Source organism: Theobroma cacao, chromosome 5, assembly GCF_000208745.1.
Source record: "Theobroma cacao cultivar B97-61/B2 chromosome 5, Criollo_cocoa_genome_V2, whole genome shotgun sequence".
Classification (NCBI taxonomy): Eukaryota; Viridiplantae; Streptophyta; class Magnoliopsida; order Malvales; family Malvaceae; genus Theobroma; species Theobroma cacao.
Window position 1 is genome coordinate 7055116 of NC_030854.1, and position 15365 is coordinate 7070480.

The following is a 15365-nucleotide window of genomic DNA, read 5'->3' on the forward strand; positions in this document are numbered from 1 at the left end:
TATTATATAAATTTTAATTTTTTATATTTTATTTTAATTTTTAATTTTTATATTTTGTTTTAATATTTTTTATTTTAATTATAATATTATAAAATATTTTTAACAAAGTAATAGAGTTGAATGATAAAAATATTTTTAATAACATTACAAAATACAATGTAATGAGATTACATTGATTTTGAACTGTAATCACATTGCATCCTTTAACTATAATGTGATTACATTATAATTTTATATTACAGTGATCTATTATAAAATAAATACTATAATATAATTTAATTAAATATATTATAAAAATATACTCTCATTTCCCTCGTATAAAACGTTACCTAAAAGGTATGGCTCGGAGTCGCTAGGCCAGTTGAGTTCGAAACGGAGAGTTTTTGCCAAATTTTACAGGCTGCAGGTACAAAAATTAATTACAGTAGCGAAAAAGTTGCGCTGAGTTTGTGGCACTCGGTCAAAGCAAGGGTGGGTAGCACCTATCAGTCAAGAGGACAGAACGAGCAAAAACTTCTCTTCAGAATCTCCTTCAATGTACACAGCACTCCAAGTCTATGACTAGGACCTACAAACAAACTTTCTCTTTAGTATAAAATTTCTGGTGAATCAAAATAGCACCGTTCTTTGGCTTTGCAAACCATGATTCCAATGGAGTTTTTCTCGTGCTTCGTGGTTTCAACAATTATATGCCAAGCTATGGCCTTGGAAACTCGTCCTCGATCAGAACTTGAATTGCTTAGTCAAGAATTGTTGGAATCTGCAAGACAGCCTGAGTTTTTTGAATGGATGAGAGGGATTAGGAGGAGAATTCACGAGCACCCAGAGCTGGGATTTGAAGAGCACAAGACCAATGAACTAATCAGGAATGAGTTAGACTCACTTGGGATCAGTTACAAATGGCCTGTTGCTAAGACTGGCGTGGTTGGTTCTATTGGGTCTGGTGCAAATCCAGTTTTCGGCCTCAGAGCAGACATGGATGCCCTTCCTTTACAGGTCATCTCTCTTTCTCTCTCTTGGGGGTTTGTCTCATTGACCATTTGCTAAAGTCCCTCATAGATTGCTGCAATTTATAATGTAATTTCTTTTTTGAGGCTATTGGATGATTCCCTAGAGCCTTGTTATTTTCTTTACTTAGTGTGCTGTATATGACAAATGTCTTATACCTTGTAATCGACCTTACAATTTTGAAGGAATTAGTGGAATGGAAGCACAAGAGCAAAGTTGATGGGAAGATGCACGCCTGTGGTCATGATTCCCATGTAGCAATGTTACTTGGAGCAGCCAAGTTACTTCAGAGCAGTAGAGATTTATTGAAGGTAATTTACACTCTTTCCAATTACCTGCAAAATATCAGCCTTATTTTTCTCTCTTGTTGGGCTAATTTTGTATTGCTGCAACATTTTCTTGAAGGGAACGGTGAAGCTAGTTTTTCAACCTGGTGAAGAGGGTTATTCTGGTGCTTACTATATGTTGCAAGATGAAGTCCTAGATGATATTGATGCGATCCTCAGTATACATGTTTTGCCATCAGTGCCCACCGGTGCTATTGCTTCAAGGCCTGGTCCAATGCTTGCCGGTGTTGGGATGTTTTCAGCTACGATTCAGGGAAAAGGAGCACATGCATCAAGCCCCCATTTGAGTAAGGACCCAATTGTTGCAGCTTGTTCTGCTGTCATTGCTCTCCAACAGATTGTCTCCAGAGAGACAGATCCCCTCAAGGCCATGGTAATTTTCTATCCTCCATGTTAAAAATATTTTCAAGATGGTAATCTTGTAGGCCTTGCTCACGAAAGTATCAGTTTGCCATGCCATGATTGATTTTGTCAACATCAGTATGCAGCAATTGAGAGTTATATATCACCTAGAATACTAAATGTGGAACAACTGCTATTGCTGGATCTTTGGATTGGAAATTGAATTGACTAGGCTTGCAAGTTAGCACGATTTGCAGTGTCGAATTCCACCCATCTGTAAGGAGATTTACCAAAAATCTGGAAATTACCATAGCAGTAGAAAACTGATTTGATCCAAAATCAATATAGGATTCACATCCTAGATTAATCCACTGACTGCATAAGTCCGTACTGCCTAGTTCCTGATCAGCATAGTTAACCTTTTAGCAACAATTAAGACCCAAAAGTCCAAATTTCATTTTTGAATGATGTAGGTGGTAACAGTTGGTTCAATAGAGGGAGGTCGAGCTGAAAATGTAATCCCGGAATCTGTGAGATTCACTGGAACATATAGGAGCTTGTCCACTGAAGGTCTTTCTTACCTCCAAAAAAGGATTAAAGAGGTAAGGCATGCAAACTTCTCATCTCCTGAACTCCAAATTTTCTAGCACTACCCAATGTTAAGTACGACAATTTTTCAAACATGACTATGCTCCACTCACAGGTCATAGAAATGCAAGCAGCTGTGCATCAGTGCAGTGGCACGGTGGACTTTATGGAAGACAAACCTATGCCTCATCCAGTAATGGTCAATGACGAAACATTGTTCGAACATGCAAATAAGGTGGGCAAGAGTCTTGTTGGAGAAAACAACGTTCATCTCCTCCCCATATCCATGGCAGCAGAAGACTTCAGTTTATTTGCACAGAGGACTGCAGCTGCAATTTATGTGATTGGGATAAAGAATGAGACCCTGAAATCAGATCAGCCATTGCACTCACCTTACTTTTTTATTGATGAAGAGGCTCTTCCTATTGGAGCGGCTCTCAATGCTGCCGTTGCAATTTCATACCTGGATAGCCATGTTGCAACTAATTGAGAGCTTTGACATCAATGTGAACATTGCAAAACATAATAAGAAGCGTTATGGTTAGCATTGTAAAGCAGATTCAAGAAAAAGGGCGAGATTTCTATTTATCTTTCTAATAGTTACTATATGATATTGAAACTTTTTGTTCGAGGAAATCCTAACAAATTAGTCAGCAAAAGTAACGATAGACTCCTCTTAATGAACTGATACGTGTGCTGATTGAGATAAAAGGTTTAAAACTAAATAACATCTTCTGTAGTTTTTGCTAGTGATAAAAGGGTGGACTTGACATGAGGCATAAATCACCAGTACAATTAAGATTTTATATATATATATTTGAAATAGAAAGGGATTTTAGGCTTCTAGCAATTCATTTTTTTTTTGGGTACCAGGGTTGTTAGCAGAACACAAAAGAAAAAAAAAATAAAACGAAGAATAACAAATTCTGAGAACTAATTGAGGATGACCGTCCTCCCCACACACACTCAGACAGATACTAATTCCCTGGTTTGACAAGAGCTAGGCCCAGTCCAAGATACAGAATCTTAACCATTTATAATTCTACGAGGTTACCCATCGAAGCAAAACCAAACCCAAGTGAAGAGTAAAACAAAACCCAAGAAACCCAAAAATGGTGCTGTGGTCCTACCCACCAACGGTAAAGCAACTGGCAGTAACAATCGGGTTTTGCCTCACCGGGACTTCCCTCATGGCCGTCGGAGCTTACCTCTCCCTTGTCAACATAGCTCCTCAACAAGAACGCGCCCAAGCCCGTAGCCAATACGTTAAAGACCGACTTCGAAAGATGCTTGACGATTAGCCACCCCGCCCCAAAAAACAGAAGAAGAAGAAGAAGAAGAAGACCAAAGTAAGGAAAAAACAGGCAACCCTTTTTAGATTTTTGGTATTGATTGGTTTGGTTCTGAATTTTGCTTGACATGTAAAAGAAATTAACCTTTGGAAGTTTTTTCAATATTGGGCCCTTGTGTTTGCGAACTGTGGTGATCAATTTATATTTTCGAGTAATTTGACTCTTTTTTTTTTTTCTTTTTAACATTCTTAATTTGGTGTTCAATTTTCTTGTTTACTGTTTATTTATAAACAATGATCGTGGCAACGTACAGACGATTTTTCAGTTAGAAAAGGAGACGTAATTGATTAATTAATAAAATCTATCATTTTTATGAAATTTTAAATTTGATTTAAATTTATTAAAAATAATAAATTTTAATCTAAGAAATATAATTGAATTCCAAATTAAGATCACCTGCCTAATAGCTATTAATATCTCTAGGACACTCTTTCAAATCACGGTATCAATTAATAATGTATTATTATTTTTGGATTTAGCCTTTGATTAAGGTTGGGGATGGGAGTTTGAGTTGCAACAAGTGTAGAAGACGACACTACATTTTTTCTTTTTGGAAAAACAAGAAGATACACTACTTGGGTCTAAGCTCGACAATTTTACATATGACAAACACAACATGAAATTAACGTGTTCGGGTTTAAAATAATCATGTCGAAAAATTTGTAACTTAAATGTTTCAAATTCGCTTAAATCATTTAACACACGTTTAGTTAATTTTATTATGGTATATTTATATAATTCATGACCTGTTGATTACCCTTTTAATTAATTATGTAAATGTGTTTGTCAACATCTTTATAACTCGATTATGACCCATTTAATCCCATAAAATACTTTCTTTTATTATAGGTGATGATGGTAGTGGATTTTATAGTGGTTGATGATGGTAGTGTAGATTCTAAAAACTCTTCAAAGTGAAATGAATGTAACTTGAGTAAATCAAAGAATAAAGGAAGGTAAGTGTAGATTTTCAAAACTCTTCAAATTAAAGTAAAAAGCATAAGTATTTTAAAGTGAGTCAAAAGTGATTTGAAGGTTGAGTTGAAGGAAAAACAAGTTCAAAAATAACTGTTCAAATCTTTTTATAGCCAAGTAAAATGCACAAGTAAGAAGTAGTGAAGAGTAAAGAGAAAATGCATAAGTTTAAGGGTAAGAAGAAGAGAGAAAGACACAAATCATTTATAAAGGTTTGACCTTCACCATAGGCGTCTACATCTTCTCCCTTGGCTCACCAAGGAGTTTGTAATCCATTATGAAAAATACTTTTTAAGGTTCAAGTATAACCTTTACAATAGTGCCTTTTCACTGGTTCAAGTACAATCCTTACAATGCCTTTTCATGGGAGCAAGTATAACCCACCCAATGCCTTTTCACGAAAGCAACATAACCCACACAATGCCTTTTCACGAGAGCAAGCATAACCCTTTGTCTTTTCAAGGGTTAGACATAACCTTTTTGCCTTTTCAAAGATCAAGCATAACCTCTTTACAACACTATCTTTTGAAGGCTTAGGCATAACCTTTCTCCCTTACAAGGTAAAAGCAATGATACCTTTAGAACGTGGGTTTTGCTTAGTAAGTACATGGAGGAAGAGTTTGGTAGAGCTAAAGAATGATTATAAATGATGTAAGTGAAAGCACAAAGAATTTGAAGCACAAGGTAGCTCACAAGCTTTTTCAAAGAATATGAATAGCTTGCTCTAGCTTGGTTTTTCTCTATTTTTCCTTTTCGTCTTTATCTCATTTGGTTCTTAACCAAGTGATCTTTTCTCAACTCTTCTCCCTCTTAAAATGTGTTGGAAAAGTCTCTTTTATACTTGGAAAAAGTTTATAACTGTTAAGGATGATTTGGCCAAGAAACTAGCCATTTTTCTTATCTTTTTCATGTCTAACGACTACTTTTGAAGTTTAAGAATCAATTCTTTTTCTTGAGCTGTCGGTTCTTCTTTAGTCTAGAGCTTTCTACCTTTAACAAATCAATTCTTTATTCTTGAGAAGTCAGCTTTTTGTGTCTAAGAAGTTAGTTCTTTTTGACTGAGAAGTTAGTTCTTTTTGCCTGAGAATTGATTCTTGTTTCTTTAGATATCGGTTCTTCTTGATTGAGAATCAATTCTTTCCTTTCTAGATTTTGGTTTTTTTGTGCACCTAGACTTGAAAGAATCAACTTCTTGACTATTGGAATTGATTCTTAAGCTTTCAAAAACTTGTCTAAGTATTCCATCTTGCAAGAATTGATGTTTCTTTTACAAAACAACTTCAAATGTTAATCGAGTAAGGGAACATAAAAACATATCAAAAGCATTCAAGGATCACTCAAGCTATTCAATGATCGCTTAGACAAGAAATTTTGATCATTTTTTTCATGTCAAAACTCTAATCATTTTCAAGTTATTAAAGCTAACAATTTCCGTCTTTTTAATATGACAAAAATCTTGAGCAAAATTTGCTTGTAAAGTACTTCCCCCACATAGTTGCAAGGTTCAAAACTTTGATGATCAAATATTCCCTTTTGAATATCTCTCTCTTTTTTTGTTATATTAAAAAGGAAGATAAACATACAATAAACACTATTTGCAAAGCATGATACTCACAATGAGGAACATCAATTTGTGAGAAGAAGATATTCAATAAGCACATTTATTAATCTCCCATTGATATTCAAAGCTAATACCAATTGATAGATATAAAAGCTCCCCCGTTTTAAAAGCAAGTAAGCATAAAATTAGTTGTGAGGGATATAATCATTTTCAAGTACATTTCATCAATTGGTAAGGCACTAATAGAAGCTCCCCCTATCATTGAGCAGTTCAAGTATATTAACTTTAAAGCTTAAGCACATTTAAGAAAAATATAATCAATTTAAAGCTCAAGTGAAGAAGTGACAATATAAAGCTTGATGTAAATTTAAAGCTAGATGCCAATTGACAGTACCTAAAGCTTGATATCAATGATTGGAAAGAAGCTTGTTATCAATTGTGCATTTCAACACTCAAGCATAAGTGAGAGACATTAAAGCACATTTGGTGTTAGAAGGATATTACCATTAAGAAAGAACACCAATTTGTTGAATTCTCACCACAACTTACTGTTGAAGATACCGAGTGCTAATGATGCCGTTTTTGATAAGCTCTCTCTTAATAAATCATAAGCTCAACAGAAATTGTTAGGAAAGTTCCTAAACATGTCCAAGGCATCATTAGTTAGCAAGTATCATTCCTAATCATTTTCAAGCATTAATAAACATTCTTCAATTTTCATGAAGAATAATCATTAAGCATCATCAAGCACTATTAACCAAGCAATTTCAAAAGAATTTTCCAAGTCATATACGAATGATAATTCAAGAAGAATTTTCACAATAAGGGTATATTATCAAATATCAAAGAAATATGATCATCAAGTATTTTTGGCAAGCATTCTTCCAAAGAAAGCATTTCAAGAAATATTCTCCAAATAATGTATAAAATTATCAAGTCAAAGAGAATATTCACATCAATAGAAGCATCATTATCAATGAAGTATTCCCAAAGCATTTAGCACTTGTTACAATCATGTAAGAAAAATATTATGATCAAGGAAGCACAAGCATGATTACAAAAAAAACAAAATTTGGCTATCTTCATTAATCATGATTCCAATACGTTCCATGAAATACAAGCATGATTTTACTCTTCCTAATATATAGACATATACCAAAAATTATGCAATCATTGAAGTTCAATGCATAATGCTATTTCTCAATAATCTTTATAATTCATGAGTGATACCAATGCTTATGGAAGATAAAACACTAAACACATGAATATATTTAAATTAAACATCCAATCATCAAAGAATACCTATTATCAAGCTTCAAGAAATAAGCATTCAATTGGTAATCTGTAGCTCAAGCTGGATGCACACAAAGCCTTTAGATCATGTAGACATGCAAGCTTATGGAAGACATAGTCAACATTTAAAAACACATCTAAAAGATTTTTCAACTATGTCAACACTTAATACAATTCATGATCAAACTTGACAATCAAATCCATCTTCAAAAGTATAATTCAAGTCAAGTTTTAGATTTCAATCATTAAGGCCAAGCAAGATTAAATCTCATGTAAGCATGTGACTTGACCAAAATAATAAATGAACTAAAAATATTTTTCATGAAGTTCAAGGAGTTCATCATAATCAATTTCACATGAATAATCAAGGAGTTACTCTTGAAACAATCATTTAAGCACAAACATTAAGCATATTTCAAGAATTGTTCCTAGTGTTGACTCCATGTGTTTTTTATGATAAAAATATTCCTTACTCATTGATGTCTAACTTCACTACTTAAGTGGTGCAAGATAAAGTTTAATTCTCTTAATAAATTTGATTATTAAAGGTAAGTCAAGAAGCTTGCTCACTTAGAAGATGAGTTAATCAATTAAAGAAGCAAAAAAAAAAAAAGGATTTAGTGAAAATAAAACATTCTAAACTGATAAACATGAAGCTTTAATCAGTTAAGGCAAAGCTGGGCACTGTATAAAAGTAAGATAGAGAAGCCTTAATCAATTAGCACAAGGCTTAATTGATTAAGAGGGTGTTGGAAGCGAAACACATAAGATTGCTAATCTGTTAAGCAAAGGGGCTAATCGGTTAAATCTCAAGCTTAAAGTACCTAGAAGTGCCAAAATTTAAATTCAAAGTGATAGTGACTGTTCAAAGGTGCCAAATGAAGAAATTCAAATTTAAAGATTTCTTAATCGGTTGAAGCATATTTGAATTAGTTAAGGATGAAGGGAAAGAGGCTTCTATCAGTTAAGAAAAGTATTAATCAGTTAAGAAAAATTAGGCAAAAAACAGTCTAGGAAGGTGTCTTAAAACAAAAAGTTTTTAATCGGTTAGAGTTTCTTTTAACCGATTAACACAATTAAAAGAGCTGCCAAAATTGTAAATCAAAAAAGGCTTAATTGGTTAAAGCTTGCCTTTAACTAGTTAATAGAATACTGTCTTCCCATTTGGATTTAAGCACTAGAAGTTAAAATAAAGGCTAAAACTGGGCCAAAATTGTTTCTAGTAGCCAAAATCTATCCCCAACGACCAAATGAGGTTTCCAAGTATAAAAAGCCCCTCTAACGGTTAAGAAAGGTTAAGAGAAGCTTTAAAGAGTTTGAGAGAGCCAAAAAGAGCAAAAACCTTCTCTTGTACCCCTGTATTCCACTTTTATCTTTGTGAAAGGGTTTGTGCTGAAGCTTGTACAACTTAGATCAGTTAGGCTAAAGCTTGTACAACTTAGATTAGTTAGCTGATCATTTGTACTTCTTTTTATCTTCTATTTCTTGTTTACTTAGAGTGTGTGAGATAGTCTAAGGGGTAGTCTAAGCTAAGCTAAGCTTAGAACTTGTTGTAAATAAGTTGGAGCATAAGTTAGAAGCTCACCTTGTAAAAGCTTGGTGGATGCTGTTAATTCCATTGATTTTAATGAAATTGGGTTGAAAATCCTTGATTGGGAATATCAAGGTAGTGGATGTAGGTCAAGTGGACCAAACCACTCCAAATATTGTGCTTTGTCCACTTAGCTTAACCTCTCTTTACTTAGTGTTTGCTAACCTCAACAAGTTTTCAAACCATCATTCTTAAATCTTCCAAACGGATTTTAAATTTCAAGAGCTACCAAAAAAAATATTTTTAAGTGTTATTTACCCTCTTCTAGCATTCTTTTTGGGACCAACAAGTGGTATTACAAACTAACCCTTTGATTTTTTTTTTTTTGCAAATCCTAACCCTTTGATTTAAGGCTTAACATCCTTAGAGGAGATCCAATGGCTACATAAAACACAAATGTGGTTGAGGGACAACCCACAAATAAGCATATTCTATTTGATGGATCAAACTACTAATATTAAAGCACTAGAATATCAATTTATATTAAAACTGTAGACTATGAGATGAGGGATGTTATCACAAATAGTCTTTACACTCCCATTAGCACAAATCTGATCACGGGTGAGAAAATACCTAAATCTAAGGAAGAATGGACTAAGGCTGAAATGAGAAAAGTCTAAATAAATTTGAAAGCCATCAACACTTTTCATGGTGCTTCAACCCTTATTGAATTCAAATAATTTCTAGCTATACCACAGCCAAGGAAATTTGGAAAAAGCTTAGGATCATCCATAAGGGGACTTCTCAAGTTAAGTAGTTTAAAATTACCCTTCTCACCCATGATTATAAAATGTTCAAAATGGAACCTGGTGAGGACATAACTTCAATGTATAACCGATTCACCAACATAGTCAATAAGTTCTATTAGCTAGGAAAAGTTATACTTGAACATGAGTTAGTAAAAAGGCTCATTAGAAGCCTACCAAAGAGCTAGAAACTGATGTGCTAGTAGATTGCACCAATCTATAAATCACCTTTTATTTCCTCATAAGTTGTTTTCCCAACTCACAACAAAGCATAAATATTGTTTAAGTTTACATTTCATTCCAATGCAAGCTCATTTTTCAAATGAATTTTCCATGTCTGTGTGAAATCTCTCAGAGTGAATGTCATGCACTTTGGATAAGTTTATGCTCATACAAGCTTTAAACTAGCTTAGAGTTTCATAAGTTTGCTTTTCACCTATCTCTCCACTGATGTAGGCTAACACTTAACTATGGATCTTTAGGACTTTATTCAGCTTGTAACATATGGATAAAGTAAAGGTAGGATATAGGAACTAATAAAGCTCAAATCACCCTAGGCATATAATTATTCTAGGACCTATATAGCCTAATCTTCCTTCATTAGGTACACCTTTTTCTTCCTTTTCACTTTTCATTCATCAGGCTTTGATTCTTTTTTTCTATGCACAAATCAACACCCCTAAAAGCTTTTATTCTCAAATCAAGACCCTTAAACTTGTTTTTTTCAATGATAGTGGGATGAATGCTTTACAATAAATTTTAAAATTTTCTCTACTTCATCTTTTCCGTTCTTTTCAACATTTAGTCCATATATAATTCCTAAAATAATGTACATGCTTAGGAGTGAGGGTAGTGGAATTGGAAACTTATTTACAAGCTAAGCCAATTTATTTATGGTTGACAAAGAAAAAGATAAATCTAAGCTTAAAGGGGTATAGTAGGGATAAAATTTGACTAGGTTAGCTCGAAAGGCTCAATCGATCCAAAGATGGCCTAAGTCATTTCTTAGCTAAATGTAGCCTAGGATTTCACCTCAAGAATGGATTAAACAAATTCTAAAACTCCAAACATAGTCTAAAAATTTGCATTCACATAATCATTCTCTAAATGTACATAATGACTCAATATAATAGATAAAGTGCTCAATTGTGGAACTTTCATCCTACAATAATGCCACATATCAAAAATGTTTTACTAAAAGTAACAAGAATAGTAGGATAACTAAGTTTCATCATTGGATAGGTAAATTAATTTCATGGTGAATTGACTTTAACTTCAATTCTTCAAAACATGCTGAGAATCTAACTAAGATTGGAATTTAAAGGCAAAAATATAAAAAAAAAACAATATTGAAAAGCTTAACCTCCCCCCCCCCCCAAAACTGAAGATTAACATTGTCCCCAATGTTATTAAAGAAAAAAAGAAAAGTAAAGCATACTCCCTTGGATAGCAGAGATCCTCTAGCCTTCTCCTTCATCCTCATCATTGTGGTAAAAGTTGTTGGGAGAGTGAGGCCAACCCATAAGAAACAGATGGAAAACAAATTAATAGAAAAAATATAAATAATAGCAAAAATAAATAACAATTAAATTTAAGGAAAAGATTAAAAGTTTAGAAACTTGGGTTACCTCCCAAGAAATGCTTCTTTATATTCACTAGTTTGACTAATTCACCCTTTCTTTCACCTCTTCACCCCTAAAATAAGGTTTGAAGTTTTGCCTATTGACCAACTTTGCTCTAGTATTCTCACTAATAATCTCCAATATATCACATGGATGGGCATTAGTCACTATGAAAGGACCAAACCACTTTGATTTATGTTTCCATCGAAAAAGATTGAGGAGTGACTTATGAAGGGAAGGTAGTAGAATATGCTCCTCATGCCACTACTTAGTTGTAAGATGTGGAGGCGGTGGCTATGACTCTAAAGTTGGCGATTGCTTTACTAGAGGTAGTGGAGTGGCTTTCCTTCATCCACATCAACTGCTTCCATTCTATAATAAATATTTGTAGAGGAAGGGTATTTGGTTGAATTGAGTAGATTAGGCACTCCTTCCTCTTTTTGCTCAACTTCATAAACTTGAGCTTGCATTTTAGCTTTTTCAACCATGATTGCCAGTTGAGGAAATGGTAGTAGTAATGGGTTTTCCTTTGCCTTTTTCTTTTAAGTTTGTTTATCAGGCTTCTCAACCACTGTTACTTTCTCCACATGCTTCACTTAAGTTTCAACTTGTTTGCTACTAGTTACTACCTCGTTTCCACTCGAAAGGGTCATTGCTAAAAAAGATTCCATACCTTTTCTCTTGTGATTAGCTTCAGTTTCACTAGGCAAGGTTCTTTGAGGCATATTGTTGATAGAATTTGCAAGTTGACCCACTTGAGTCTCAAGGTTTTTCAATGAAGTTGCTTGGTTATGAATGAGAGAATCAATCCGTGCCATGGATTGAATGAACATCTCTTCCACAAATGGCCTTTTCTCAATCATGGGAGCTTTTTCTTGAGGTGAAAATCTAGTAAGAATATTAGACTTTGGAGTTGATGAAGATCTTTGATTGTTGCTCCCAAAAAAGTTTGGATGATTCCACCATTCAGCATTATAAGTGTTGACATACAAGTTGTTCTATTGCCAATTGAGATTCCCTATAAATTGAATTGATTTCCAAAAAATGGTTACTCAAATGCCCTTTTCCATATAACTCATATGCCACAAATGGTCTCTGAACGGCCTGAACTCCCAGAGTTTCAAACTTTTTGGACAAAGCAGCCACCTGAGCAGTCAACGTAGTTAAAACATCCATTATGTGGAGGTATCAAAATAAAAAATAAAGAAAAACAAAAACATGAACTAAGACAATTTTGTTTAATTTAATATCAGCAAATATAAATAGGAAAATAAATCCCCGACAATGTATCGTAACGCGCGAGTTCGGGAACCCGACCGCTAGACGTCGATGAAAATAAATACTTAGGAGTCGCCACCAATCGTCTTTTTATAGGTGCGATTGGTCACCTATTAACTCGGTTCTAATCGATGAAGTCTTAAATTAATTTTAGTTCCATCGAAAGAATGAGAACTGGTCTACGACTTTTTTTTAGAGATGAGTTCGGGAGTACGGTTATGCACGGGGAAGGTTTAGCACCCCTGTGGCACTAGTTCCAAGAACAGCACCATCTAACCTTATGTTATCCTATTTTAGCCTTGATTTTATTCCTATATTTTCTTAATCCTTGTTTATTAACTAATTCTTTATTATATTAACAGATTGAATCTTTTATTCAGATTCACGGATGCATATGATGCAGTAGTAAAATAATGTCATGATTTGTTCAATTTTAAATAATGAGATCGATAATTTTTTATTGAAAAATCATTCGTAGACTATCCTAACGCGTTCATGAAGTCTCAAAGTTTTCCTTACCTAGGGATATCCCCGAAAGAACTCATCTCTATGAGCTCTTCAAGGAAATCCCATCATCGAAATTCTCGCCCCATTAACAAGATAAATGTGGCATGCTATGACAGGATAAAATTATCAATGACGTCTACATGAATGCTTTTGTTAATATAGTTGATTTGTAATTCATGAAATATGTTTAATAGTTTAAGGTGATTTATTACCTTGTTTATATATTTATTGCTATTATTTTTTATTATTTTTTTATTATATACATTTTGTCAAGCTTTCTATTTAAATCTATATTCTTTAATTAACATTATGGATTAATATGTTTTACTTCTACATGATTTATCATATAATCAATTAATTAATTTTTAATGATTAAATTAATTTTATTTAGTGATGTTTGTTTACCCTAATTAACCTACTATATCAATTTAAATTTAAGTGTGACATTATATAAATTTATTTCTTTAACATTTTTTAAAGAACGATTATTTGAGTTAATGGGTATTGGAGTATAGAGTTTGGATTTATCTCGGCGCTACAGAGAAAAACCTTCCCAAACTCCGCACCTAAGAAATCCCCTTAAAAGAGTCAACTTTTTACCTTTTTTAGGTGGAATTCTATCATTGGATTAACTCAAATTAACTGCTCGATTTTAAAATATTCATAATTTGATATTATATTGTATATTTTATATATTTATAAATACCAAGATGAATTTTGTATTATAATTATTTCTTTTTTTTTGCCTTTATAACCTATTTCCATTTATGATAACTATACTTTATTCTCATTCTCTATTTCTTTTCATTTTTTTAAAGATTCATTTCCATTATTTATTTATTATTATTTTTTATATAAAAAAAGCTAAGTACTTTTTAACCTTCCATTTAATTTTTTTTTACCTTATTCACTCACCTACTTTTTGTTATATTTTTTTTTTATTCTTAGCTATCTAGATCTATCCTTATGAGCATATTTTATGTAAACATTTTTCCTTTGTTTTACATACATGTTTTATTTTATCTAGGTTTATGTATCTCTTATAAATATTCCTTTAAATCTAAGTTCTCTTTAATCTAATTAATTATTTAAAGACATTTTTACTATTATTTTTCACCTTTGTATTTTCTGCTTATACTAATTTCCATGCTTTTGAAATATCATCTAAAAATTTAGGACATAATGCTAAATTAATTTCATTTCATTCTATATTCTCAAATAACTCATCTAACCTAATCAACTCAAAACATAATAAGTCCACAAAGAAAGAAGTGTGATTTTTTTACCTAGCTTGGGCTCAGACGGTGAACCAAGTGGAATATTGCAACCCACTGGACCTTCTTTGGCAAATGTATCTTGGGAGGCCCAAAGGAGTAATTGTCCTCTTTTTGAAATGACACCATTGAAGCTCTCTTTCTTCTTCTTTTGCTACTGACTTTTTACTTTCCCCTCTCTTTTCCTCTTTCTTCTACCGTAACTTTCTCTTCTCGCTTAAAAGCTTCCATTTTTCTGCTCTTTCACCAGCTCTCTCTTCCTCAAATCACCGGCGGCATCTAACCAAGCTTTTCTTCTCCAATTGGCGGCTAATATCCCACACCTTTCCTCTCCAATTGGTGACAAAAATCCCCAAACTTTTCTTCTTTAAACTGGCAACAGTTACCCCAATAGTTACCCCCTCTTGCTTCTCTAAACCGACAGCAAATAAACCCCCCAACCTTACCTCTATACCGACAGCAAATAAACCCCTCAACCTTTCCTCTAAACTGGCAGCAGCTACCTCCCTTTACCCACTCTAAACCGGTGACATTTTGTTTTCTTTTTTTTTTTATTATTCCTTTCCTCTTTTCTTTCTCTTGTGGTTAATGGCTGTTAGATGCTAGGTTTTTCAAAATTTTTTTCTCCTCCCCTTATTGCTGCTACAGTGGTGTTTTTATACCCACTTCCTAAGCTTGGGAGTGTAGCGTGAGCACCTTGGCCAGACGTGATTTTTCAGCATTTGGCAAGGTGTTGTTGTGCAGTGCAATCGCACCCTACCATATGCCAACTGGCTTTTCTTTTCTTGTTTTATTTTATTTTATTTTTATATTTATTATTATTATTATTTTGTCCTCAATCTCCAATTAACTTTAATGCTTAATTAACAAATAAACAAACA

General features: G+C 33.3%; 2 protein-coding genes across 2 annotated transcripts; both read left to right on the plus strand.

Moving 5' to 3' along the window:
• Nucleotides 455-2913, plus strand: LOC18598325 (IAA-amino acid hydrolase ILR1). Its single transcript, XM_007027815.2, has 5 exons — nt 455-996; nt 1194-1319; nt 1414-1728; nt 2171-2299; nt 2401-2913. The coding sequence occupies exons 1-5, from the start codon at nt 643-645 to the stop codon at nt 2773-2775; spliced, it is 1299 nt and encodes a 432-aa protein (XP_007027877.2). The 5' UTR covers nt 455-642; the 3' UTR covers nt 2776-2913.
• On the plus strand, nt 3310-3762 carry LOC18598326. The gene has a single exon (XM_018122212.1). The coding sequence runs from the start codon at nt 3398-3400 to the stop codon at nt 3584-3586; it is 189 nt and encodes a 62-aa protein (XP_017977701.1). The 5' UTR covers nt 3310-3397; the 3' UTR covers nt 3587-3762.